This window comes from Zalophus californianus, chromosome 1 (genome assembly GCF_009762305.2).
Source record: "Zalophus californianus isolate mZalCal1 chromosome 1, mZalCal1.pri.v2, whole genome shotgun sequence".
NCBI lineage: Eukaryota > Metazoa > Chordata > Mammalia > Carnivora > Otariidae > Zalophus > Zalophus californianus.
In genome coordinates, this window is record NC_045595.1 from 6125903 (window position 1) to 6136934 (window position 11032).

At 57.3% G+C, this 11032-nt stretch overlaps 1 protein-coding gene and 1 non-coding gene across 3 annotated transcripts; one reads left to right on the plus strand and one right to left on the minus strand.

Annotated features, from left to right (window-relative positions):
* Positions 1 to 74: 74 nt before the first annotated feature.
* On the minus strand, positions 75 to 9287 carry MCOLN1 (mucolipin 1). Of its 2 annotated transcripts, none has more exons than XM_027583012.2 (14): positions 9134 to 9287; positions 6398 to 6594; positions 5544 to 5711; positions 5284 to 5449; positions 4566 to 4674; positions 4232 to 4328; positions 3919 to 4018; positions 3585 to 3691; positions 3308 to 3457; positions 3060 to 3161; positions 2567 to 2689; positions 2077 to 2143; positions 404 to 534; positions 75 to 302 (listed from the first exon to the last, which is right to left on the minus strand). In XM_027583012.2, exons 1-14 carry the CDS (start codon positions 9162 to 9164, stop codon positions 198 to 200), a joined length of 1653 nt encoding a protein of 550 aa, XP_027438813.1. In that variant the 5' UTR covers positions 9165 to 9287; the 3' UTR covers positions 75 to 197. The 2 variants fall into 2 exon arrangements, with proteins under 2 accessions (XP_027438813.1, XP_027438812.1); XM_027583011.2 differs by having other exon boundaries at positions 119 to 302; positions 2077 to 2292.
* A 1293-nt stretch (positions 9288 to 10580) lies between these two features.
* Positions 10581 to 10682, plus strand: LOC113919127. Its single transcript, XR_003518854.1, has one exon. It is a non-coding gene; the product is annotated as a small nucleolar RNA U13 (small nucleolar RNA).
* The last annotated feature ends 350 nt before the right edge of the window (positions 10683 to 11032 follow it).

Consider the following 11032-nt stretch of genomic DNA (forward strand, 5'->3'; position numbering starts at 1 on the left):
GCCCGCCACGCTGTTGGACGACGCCTTAAAGGGGCCGAAACCGACTGGCGCAGGGAATGCCCCTCCCGCTAGAAACGAGAACAAGTTTATTTTCCCGTTTATTTAACACCCACCCCACCCCTGTCCCACCCGTGTCCGACCCGACTGGGCCAGGTCCTTAGGGCGCGGCAGGGAACCGGTCCTTAAAAGCAAAAACCCTAAAAATAAATAAGCGTGAGTCTCCGCAGTCTGAGGGCTAATGTCCTGTAGCAGTGGCGGGTCCAACTCAATTCACCAGCAGCGAATGCTCCTCCGAGGCGTCCCTGGAGGAGAGGCAGTAGCAAGCAGCCTGTCAGCCGGGGCGGAAGGCAGCAGTTCCCTCGGGGACGTTCCCTGTCCCCAGCCCCCAGTCCCCAGCTCGAACCTGCCGCAGCAGCAGAGGAGGCTGCAGGCCGAGCCGCTCCCGCGGCGGAACTTGCCAGAGGTGGGGCTGTCCCGGCACTGAGCAATGTAGGCCTGGAGCTCGCTCTCCTCTGCGCCAGCACCGCCTGGGTGCTGGGGAGAAATGCGGGGTGGCCCCTTTGAGGTCTGCCCTCCCCACCACCTCCTCGCCAGCCAGCCAGCGCGATCTCCTCCCTGTGACTCAGCGACCAGCCAAGCTCCCCAGCCCCACCACCCCTTTGCACTTGAGGTCCCCTCCACCTATCAATCCTCGGGGTTTGTTTCCCCGGGAGACACTGCTTGGCCCCTGAGTATGTGCACGTCCCGCATCTTGGTCAGCTGGTGCCCTCTGCAGCTGCTCCAGCACCCGGAGCCATACCTGACACAAGCTGGGTGCCCAGATGGGCCCATCTACTGAGTGGGTGCACACGGCGGGAGCAAGGTCTGGGCTTGTATATCCAAGGCTGAGACACACGTGTGACATCTAGGTGCTAGAGCAAGACCCAGGGGGCTCCTTGGGCCCGAGTGACAGGAGTGTATCTGTGGGATGACTGTATCCATGCTTGGGAGTGGGGGATGAGCCCCTGCATCCATCCCCAGCAGAACTCTGGCTTTCGGCAGAACCTTCATCCCTCCCAAACTGGTAAAGAAGCCATCATCTCATCCCCAAGTCCTTTCTGGCTACTGGGCCTTTGCTTTGGCTGTTCCTTCTCCCTGGTGCTCTCTCTTGAACTCCCCTCTTGTCGATCCAGAAGTTTCTGAGACGATGGAAAGGAGGTCTGCTATCTGTGCTGTCCAATCTGGTAGTCAATAGCCACATTAGCCTTTGGGCACTTGACAGGTGGTGTGAGTGAGGAACTGAATGTGGAATTGTATTTCATTTCAACTAAAGTCAAAATTTAAGTAGGTACATGCGGCTAGGACCAGTATTAGCACATTCTAGGAACTTTCCTGGACTCACCCCAATACGAGTCTAAAGCAAGGGATCCTTTTGTAACCTTCATCCCTCTCACCAGTTGGTCATCCCACTACTGTTCATGGATCATCCACCTTGCCTACTGCTATGGGATAGCCTGTATATACCATGTTTCCTAGCTACCCAGCACAGGACCCTCAGACACATCTGCTAAAAGAATTGGCCACTCTCACATTCTACTCCAACCATTCTCCACTGACCCCTGCAGCCTGCAGAACCACCACCATTCCCTGGACCCAAAGAGCTCCCACCCAGGCCACCCTACAGGATGGGAGGGTTAGGATCAGGGCTTCCAGAATCACACAGTCCCGGGCTGAGCCCGGTTCTACCACTTAGTAGCTGACCTCAGGGAAGTCACTAAAACTCTACAGCCTGGTTCCCTGTTGGTAAAAGCAGACACAGGAACCTTACCGGGCCAGAGCCCCACCCTGATAAAACCAAGAATGTGGCAGCTGTGATCAGCACACCTCCCCCCACCCCCAGCCACCTCTCTTCCGGCTTCTCAGAGTCTCCCACCTTCTTTCCCCAGGTCCTTCCCTCCTCACCCTGCACCACATCCCCTGAGACCCTGCTGGGGCCAACTCCAAGGGACCTGGAGCCCAAGGTTCAGGGCTCTGTGTACATGAGGGTTGGCCCCCCGTGGAGACAGGCTGGGGGAGGGCATGCGGGCCGGCGCTGACCTTGATGGTGTCGTAGGCTCCAGTGATGAGCGCGATGAACAGGCTCAGCACCATGTAGATGAAGAGGCTGATGAAGGAGTAGAGGTAGAGCTGGGAGAACAGCCAGACGAGGCTGCTTCGGCCCTGCTGAGCCTGCATTGCAGCAAACGTCACGAACATGTCGTCCCCGTTGATGAGCGAGAACAGGCACTCCGACACCATGGACAGCGAGCGAAACTGCCAGCAGGGCAGTGGGGTTGTGGGGTCAGAAGGACCGTGGGTGCAACTGGGGGCTGGGGATGGGGTGGGTTCACGGGGGGTCAGAGGGAACAATGGGCAGAACTGCTGGAGACTTCCTGGTAAGGTACCAGGGGTCAAGGTGGGCTGTTCAGGGTGCCCAGATCAACAATCAATAGACCAGGGGTCAGAGGGTTGAGCAGTGGGCTTGGAGAGGGGAGACAGGAACCCCTTGACTGTGGGTCATGAGCACCACGCCCTGGACAGCCCCTACCTTCACATGGTAGGGGCCCAACACGATCCAGCCACAGAAGCAATAGCCCAAGTAGATGACAGCCACACAACAGCAGAAACGCATAACGCTGGGCAGGGCCACCCGCAGTGTGGCAATGAGAATCTGTGGCAGGCAGATGGGGAGGCCTCGATGAGGGTATGGCCACAACCTAGGTTGGCCTTGCGAATGTGGCCACAACCTAGGTTGGCCTTTAGGCAGGCAGGGCCTGGCTAAAGTCACACCAGAGTGGCCACAGAAGCTGGAGGTAGTTTAGAAGGGGGCGGGTTGGGGGGGGGGCAGGGGGCCTGAGGATACCCCATGGCCAGACTGGGTACATCTGGGGTGGGCAGGTATGGGGAAGGGACTCATGACAGGCCATCTATAGAGGCTGATGATGGCTACAGCTGTATGAATTTATACGGGGGAAGAAAGTGAGAAGTGGGGAGCATACGGCCACCACCTGGAAGGTCCAGCCTGCACATTCGAAACTTACATTGTACTTATGGAAGAAGGTCAGGTAGCGGATGACGCCGACCCAGACGAGCAACGTGGAGGTGCCCAGGAGAATGCTGCAGACGTCGTAGCTTGCCAGGTTCTAGGGACAGCAACAGTGTCAACCCCACCTGGCCCGGCTCTTCCCGGGGGCTGTGGCCCCAGGCAGGTATGGGAGGGGTATGCCGGGGGGGTGGTATAAGGGACCAGGGCCTGGAACGAGTCAACAGGGCCCTGGGCAGGACCCACCTTGGCTTCAATGCCAATCTTCATGATGGTGCCCGAGATGGTGAGCACATCGCTGGTGACCAGCAGGATGTACCAGCCATTGACAAATTCCAGCCGATCCCAGAGGCTGATGACCCGTCCCCGCTGCCGCCACATGAACCCAACAAACTCCTGCAGGAGGCAGGTGGGGTGAGGGCTGGCCCGGGCAAGGGACCCTCTCTCCCCGGCCCTTATGGCCCCCCCGAGCCAGGCAAGGCTGGCTCAGGCACGCATGCGCGCCCCTGGAGGCAGCTCTCACGTTCTGCAGCAGAAAGCCACGCAGCAGTGAGCGGGCACACAGCAGGAAAGAGAAGGAGCAGGTAAGGATCACGACCACATCGAACAGGAGCCGGAAGCTGTTGTCTCCTGTGGGGAGAGGCCTTGGGTAGGGCCAGGGGTGGCTTGGGGCCTTGGGAGACTAGGGATGGAGCTAGGCCCAGGCCTAGGGCGCTGCAGGACTGGTGGTGGCTACTCAGGGGGCTTACAGGTTACCTGGATGAGTCAGGAACTGCGTCCATGCTGGTCTGGGGCTTGGGGGATCCCCGGGCAGGTCAGGGCCCCTGCTACCACGGGTCTGGGGGTTGGGGGCTCACCATGCCTGAAGACGCTGGGGTGCTTACACTCCTGGATGTGGGCCTGGGTCTCCAGGCTGATTGGGATACGCCCACTGTGCGCCTTATTGTCAAAAGTGATCTGCAAGGGTATGGCAGGGCAGGAGAGGTCAGAGTAAACCTTGGCAGACCTAGGCTCCCAGACCTGCATGATGAATGGTCTGTCTGGCCCCAACTCCCTTATCACCCCTAAGCTGCCCTTGGCCAAGGGTCCCCAGCCCCGGAGCTCAGGAGCCCTGTGGGCAACCCTTATCACTGGAGCACCTGCCACCCTTGTCCTGGACACTGGGCTTACCAGGACACTGAAGGTGTAGCAGTCTGGAATTTCATTGTTGATCAGGCTCTGGAGATTGATGGTCTTCAGCTGGAAGTGGATGGTGACGTTGATCAGCCTGGGAGGGAAGCTTCAGTGAGGGAGAGGGGCTCTGCTGGGCCCTCCTGCCGCCTCCCGCCCCGCACCGCAGCGCTCCTGCCCCACGTTAACTCTGCAGCTTGCAGAGGAAGTGCTCACACACAGGCATCAGCATGGTCTTTCTCTGTCCCCGCCGGTGGGGGTGGCCAAGGATGCCTGGCATCCTGCCTCCCCCAACCCTCAGCCCAGCCCTGGAGGCCCCTCCATCAGGCAGTACTTGTGGAATTTCAGCGTGAGGTTCTTGTAACTGGCGCTGCCGTCCGAGAGGGAGAGATCATCACTGGGGGGCACAAGGGGTCTCTCAGGGGGGTCCACCTGGATGCAGTCTGAGGACAGGGAGTCAGGGAAGGGACACTGGGGGCGGGAGAGGCACAGGAAGGTCTCCCCGGAGTCCCCGGCAGCCCCCTTCCCTCCTTCACGTCCTACTATGAACTTAACATTTGTCATCTGTTCCCCACTGTCTCCCCTGGAGAGGGCCCAGTTCGTCTTACTCCCTACACAGGCCCGAGGGCCTGGCGCTCAGTGGGCCCCCAAATGCTTAGTGAATTAATGATATTAAAACACAACACTTGGGGCGCCTGGGTGGCTCAGTCCGTTAAGCGGCTGCCTTCGGCTCAGGTCATGATCCCAGGGTCCTGGGATTGAGCCCCGCGTCGGGCCCCCTGCTCGGTGGGAAGCCTGCTTCTCCCTCTCCCTCTGCCTGCCACTCCCCCTGCTTGTGCTGTCTCTCTCTGTCAAATAAATAAATAAAATCTTTAAAAAAAAAAAAACACTTGCATTTTTCTGCACACCAAGCATTCTACCAAAGACACTGCAAACATCAAATTATTAACAATCAGGACAACCCTATCTGCCAGATGAATGGGAAGCAGAACTGGGATTTTAATTCCAGCAGCCGGCGCTACCAACAGTTATGCCCTGCCCTGCCTACTCACCAGTGACAACCATGGGATCAATGTCAAAGGTGTCGTTGGCTGGGTCCACGTGGCCTCGGTGGTAGTACTGCTGGCAGAGGGCCAGGGCCGAGCCGTTGGCCCAGGGGCCACCCCCGCCCCGCACGTAGGCATACCGGCCTAGCGACACATCAGGGAGCATCAGGTACTGTGGGCAGAGAAGGGGAGGGTCCGTCAGCCCTGCGCACTCTCCCCTGCCTGCCCGCCTGCCCACTTGCCTGCCTGCCCCTGGTTGCCCGCACCTGGTCTACAGCATGGAAGATGGCCTGGTAGAGCTGTTCCCGTGTGTAGGCCGCGAAGGTGTCATCTGCCCCATCCGAGTAGCCCAGCAGAAAGAGGTGCCGGAAGGCAATGGTGTTCTCCTCCCGGAATGTCACTGCCAGCTGGTTGCTGAGCCCAAACAGGATGAGCTGGGGCGGCGGGGGGAGAGTTGACAATGCGGGGCACGAGGAATGCCCACCATAAGTCCCCGGTGAGCAGCACACAGCGGGTGCTCATGTATCTCATGACAACAGAGGCTAGTGTTCATTAGATGTTTACCAGGTGCTAGGTTCTGTGCTAAACCCAAACCTACAGGGTAAGCACCACTGTTGGGCCCTTTTACCGAAAGGAAATCCAAAGTATCCTAATATACCCTGAATTACAGCGTGAGACCAGAGGCTCCTTAGGGCAGGAGCGGGCTCTGATTCATCTTGGGGTCCCCAAGGCCCACCACAGGGCCTGAGATGGGGGGGGCAGCAACTGTCTGCTCAGCCACTTGGTCAGTTCTCTTTGAGGGTGAACATGGCATCAGACTGCCTGGGTTCAAGCGCCAGCTCCCCATGCTTGGTTGCTGTTTGACTTTGGACAAGTCCCTTCACCTCTCTGAGCCTCAGCTGCCTCATCTATAAAATGGTGGCAATAGCAGTTGCCAGGACCTCAAAGGGCATCTGTGAAGTTACAAGGAGCTGTTCCCACCACGGATCTTAGAGGGCTTCCTGACTGATTACAGCCATTGCCACTGTTCCTATGTTGCTGCAGGGTTTGGACTAGGCTCCGACTCCAGACACAGCAGCGGCCACAGGTGGTGTTCTGCTGGAGCCCCTGCAGGACTTACCTGCACGGTGACCACTAAGATCTTCACGACTTGCAGCATCAGCTTGAAGGGCTTGCGGCCTTTGGCCCGAAATTTGTCACAGGGACTCATGAAGAAGTACTTGAGCCGGCGGCGGAGGTCCTCCTCTTCCGGAGGGACCGGGGAAGCCCCAGCCTGGGTGCCATACCCAGGACTGGGGGTTAGGAGCCGCTCGGTCTCTGCAGGAATGGGGGAGGGTGGTGGGGACCAGGCCCAGGCAGACCCACCTGCCCTCAGGGGAAACAGGTCCCAGGCACCAGCCAAAGAACTCTGAGAGATCTAAGAAAACCCCCCAAAAATCTGCAACATTTTGTGGATTATATATAGCAGTCCTATCAGAGGTTACATATTTGGATTTGGGGCTCAAAAGGGCCTGAGCTGATTCCTGACCCTGCTTCTCACTGGCTTGGGCAGGGCACTCCGCCCTGAGCCTCAGCGTTCTCATCTGCAGAACAGGGCAAAAACACCTCTCACCAGGAAGCTGAGGATTTGATGCTTACAAAACATTTATCACAGGGGCTGGTTTGTGGTTAAGAATGTCAGAACATTCCATCATTGTTCCATTTGTGGATTTTGGGAAGAGAATGAATTGCTTCCACTGGCTTCCCACAGGGCACTCAAGGCTCGAGAGCTCATCTCAACTCCAGCCTCCAGGTATGAGCATGGAGCTCAGCTACATTCCAGTTTTTTTCTGGTCAAACACCCGAAGAAGGATTTTTCCACTCATCATGACCTGGCCCATCCAGTTGACACCCTCACAAGCCCCAGGCCCAGAGAAGGGGAGATCGACAACAACAGTAACAATAACAGAACATATTTGCTGAAGACTCACTGCACACCAATGGGTGTTATTACCACCCTGCCCGTATGTTAGTTCATGAGCTAATATAGCATCTTCACGAAGGGCACCAGCTTCTGGAACTCTCACAGCCCTAGACCCAAATCCCAGACCTCCCCCCTCCCCTTCCCAGTTGGGGGGATCCTGGTCATCTTTCAAAGCCTCCATCTTCTCATTTGAAAAGTGGAAATAAAAAGTCTACCCAGACGGGGCGCCTGGCTGGTTGAGTGGGAAAGGCATGCAACTCTTGATCTTGAGCCCCACCTTGGGTGTAGAGAGTACTTAAAAATAAAATCTTGGGGCGCCTGGGTGGCTCAGTTGGTTAATGGACTGCCTTCGGCTCAGGTCATGATCCTGGAGTCCCGGGATCGAGTCCCGCATCGGGCTCCCTGCTTAGCAGGGAGTCTGCTTCTCCCTCTGACCCTCTTCCCTCTCGTGCTCTCATTCTCTCTCTCTCAAATAAATAAATAAAATCTTTTTAAAAAATAAATAAATAAATAAAATCTTAAAAAAAAAATCTACCCTGAGGTTGAAATTCTGAAAGGTGTTCTCTGAATGAAGCGGGATAAAGCAGATAAAAGCCTCAGTTCAGCCTCCAAGTCTTGGTAATTCTTTAGAAAATAGGGTTTATTCTTAACACTACTTATTCTCTTCACTCCTGAACCACCGAAGAGAAAGGTCCAAGGTTTCATCAACTGCTGGGGTCCCAGCTGGTCACAGCAGCCCAGAAGCGTCCCTGACACACCCCCACCAGAGAACCCTGCTTCTTTCCAGGGCCTGGCCCGCGCCTGCCTGACACAGCTGCCAGGACGAATGTGAGCACTGTCAGAACCTGTCCTGCTGGGAGGGTCAGCTCCTGGCCTGTCCTCTGGAGCTTGGATGCTGTTGTGGTTGTTTACAAGATAGTTGGATGGGAACCAGAGGGCAGGCCCGCCTCCCTAGCTGGGATCCCAGTTAACCCACCCCAGATGCCACCAGCAGGGACAGGTTTCAGGTATCTCCAGCTAGCTCAAGAAGGAGAGACCAACACAAAGGGTCTTCCTCCAGGCTCCCCCATGAGAAGCAGAGGCTGAAGAGACTGGAGGCTGGGTTTCCACCGCTTGAGTTCAAGAAAACTGAGCTTCCACAGGTTTGGACTCATGAGATCAAGTTAGGCGCCTGGGTTCAAGGAGGTAACTCCCCCCGGCCCCGCAGCCCTCTATCTGAGTTTAGAGAAGCTGAGCATTGCCTCAAGAATTGGGGAAGGGAAGGGCGCCTGGGTGGCTCAGTTGGTTAAGCGACTGCCTTCGGCTCACGTCATGATCCTGGAGTCCCGGGATCGAGTCCTGCATCGGGCTCCCTGCTTGGCAGGGAGTCTGCTTCTCCCTCTGACCCTCCCCCCCCATGTGCTTTCTCTCTCTTTCTCTCTCTCTCAAATAAATAAATAAAATCTTAAAAAAAAAAAAGTTAAAAAAAAAAAAGAATTGGGGAAGGGAATCCTGGGAGTTGCACGTGAGGGTTGGAGAAGCCGGTGCCCACTGAGTTCCAGCAACGCTGAGCAATCGGAACTACGCTCAGAACGCAAACCCCGGACACCTCCAGGACCTAGGTTGGAGAAGCTGGCGGCCCACCCGCTGCCTGAGTTTGGGAACTCTGAGCAGAACCTGGGTCCAGGAAGAGCACACAGGAGTCCCGCCAACTCCAAGGTCGGAGGAGCGGGCGCCCACCTGCCGCCCAGGTTCTCGGAGCCATCTGTCCCCATCTCCCCCACCGGGACGCTGAGAGGTCAGCACCAGAGTTTAGGCAAAGGAAACCGGGAGCTCCGCCGCCCCAGGTCCGGGGAGCTGGCCGCCCGCCCGCCGCTCGCGTTCGGGGTCCCGCGGGGCCGCGCGCGCCCTCACCTGAGCCCCGCCGGCCCACGGGGGCCGCCATGCCGGGGCGGGGAGCGCCGGACGCCGCCGGACGCGGCCGGGCAGCCGGGGTCCGGGCGCCCGCCGCGGCTGCAGCGGCCTCGCTCCCTCGCGGCGCCGCTTCAAACCCTCTCGCGTCAGCTGACGCCCGCCGCGGTCACGTGACCAGAGCGCCCCCGGGGAGCGCACGTGACCGGATCCCGGCCCACCCCCTGCGCCACGACAGTCCCGGCTGCCGCAGCACGCATGCGGGCCTCAACTAGCTCCTTGCGGGCGGAGGACGGCCCTGAGGTCCTAACGCCCGCGGGCGATCGATGTGCTGGGGGATGGGCTGGCTGGGAGAGCGCCGGCGTAGGGCCGGCTCGGCCCGGGCTCCCTGTCATGCCCGCGTCCCGTGCCAAATTCCTGAGTTCCATACTCAGTGCTTGACCCCTTACCCTCCGCAAAGTCCGGTGATGACCATACGGCCTGTCTCATGGCTGCCTCTCCATCCTCCCAGAAACCCCGTGTTACTCTCAACTCTCCCGCTTCTGCTCCTCTCGTCTGAACTGTCAGCAAATCCTACTCCATTTCCTAAGTATGTCCCAAATAGGACCAACTCACATCCCCACTCCTGTGGCCCTCAGCCCAGAGTCCCCCATCATTCCTGGCCCGCACCTGTGCAGCAACCTCCTCCCTGACCTGAGGCTCCCACTCCTGACCCTCTCCTGTTACACTCCCCAGGCAGCAGCCAGAAGCATTTTCCAAGAGTGGTTCCTATCGGCCCTCTGCCACAACCTGCTGTCTTCCCATTGCTCTGGGATGACAAGCGAACTCTGACCTCAGTCTACCAGAGCCCTCTGTTCCGGCCCCCAATCTCCCCTGGCTTACCGCTCAAGGGCCCCAGGGCCTTTGCACTCTTGCTTTGAAAAGAATGCTGGTTTAATTACGCAAACTCTGGAGAACAGGCAGTTTAGATTAAATCTAGGCCCGGCCAACTGCCACCTATACATCTTCCAAAGAGTCCCTTAGGGATGCCTGGGTGGCTCAAGGGATGCCTGGGTGGCTCCGTCGGTGAAGCGTCTGCCTTTGGCTTGGGTCATGATCCCAGGGTCCTGGGATCGAGTCCCCCATCGGGCTCCTTGCTTCATGGGGAGGCTGCTTTTCCCTCTGCCTGCCGCTCCCCCTGCTTGTGCTCTCTCTGTCTCTCACAAATAAAGTCTTTATTTAAAAAAAAAAAAAGTCCCTTAAACTCCACGTTTACTCTTTTGCAAAATGGGGATACTTAGTCATAGTTATCTGGCTCTTGGAGCTGTTGAATTAAGAAAACGCAAGAGCACAAAATGCAAGAGCACTGCACAAGGCTGGGCAAACAGTACTGACGATTAAAGTAGTGGTTATTGGGATTATGGAATCCTTCCTTGGGAAAGTAGTCCCCCCACCTAAATCAGAGGTCTTGATCCTTTTGTGGACCATGAGCGTGATGACTGAGCATTCATGCTGTTGTGAGATGTGTCTCTCCCAAACCTTGTTACCTCCTCAGCACATTACCTGTCTGATGTGTGTGGGGAAAAAAAGTCTTGTTATGCGTCTCTTAGAATGAACTATATACCCTGTAACTACTTCATAAATGTTCCTGAGTTTGGCATCTGTGAGTTCTGTGAAGGCTGTGCTTATCTTGTCGCCGGCTGAGACCCCAGCAATCAACATGTTTTTGTTCAGCACATAAATGACCACCTCTTCTGGGCGCCTGGGTGGCTCAGTTGGTTAAGCGACTGCCTTCGGCTCAGGTCATGATCCTGGAGCCCCGGGATCGAGTCCCACATCGGGCTCCCTGCTCAGCGGGGAGTCTGCTTCTCCCTCTGACCCTCTTCCCTCTCCCGCTTTCTATCTCTCATTCTCTCTCTCTCT

Excerpts from the sequence above, each read along its gene's own strand:
- MCOLN1 (XM_027583011.2), bottom strand. The coding sequence starts at position 9,164 with ATGGCGGCCCCCGTGGGCCGGCGGGGCTCAG. Across the intron at positions 2,293-2,566 it reads TGGGCCCCTACCATGTGAAG|TTTCGCTCGCTGTCCATGGT; the intron begins GTAGGGGCTGTC and ends CCCTGCTGGCAG. Across the intron at positions 303-403 it reads CTCCTCTGCTGCTGCGGCAG|GGACGCCTCGGAGGAGCATT; the intron begins GTTCGAGCTGGG and ends CCTCTCCTCCAG.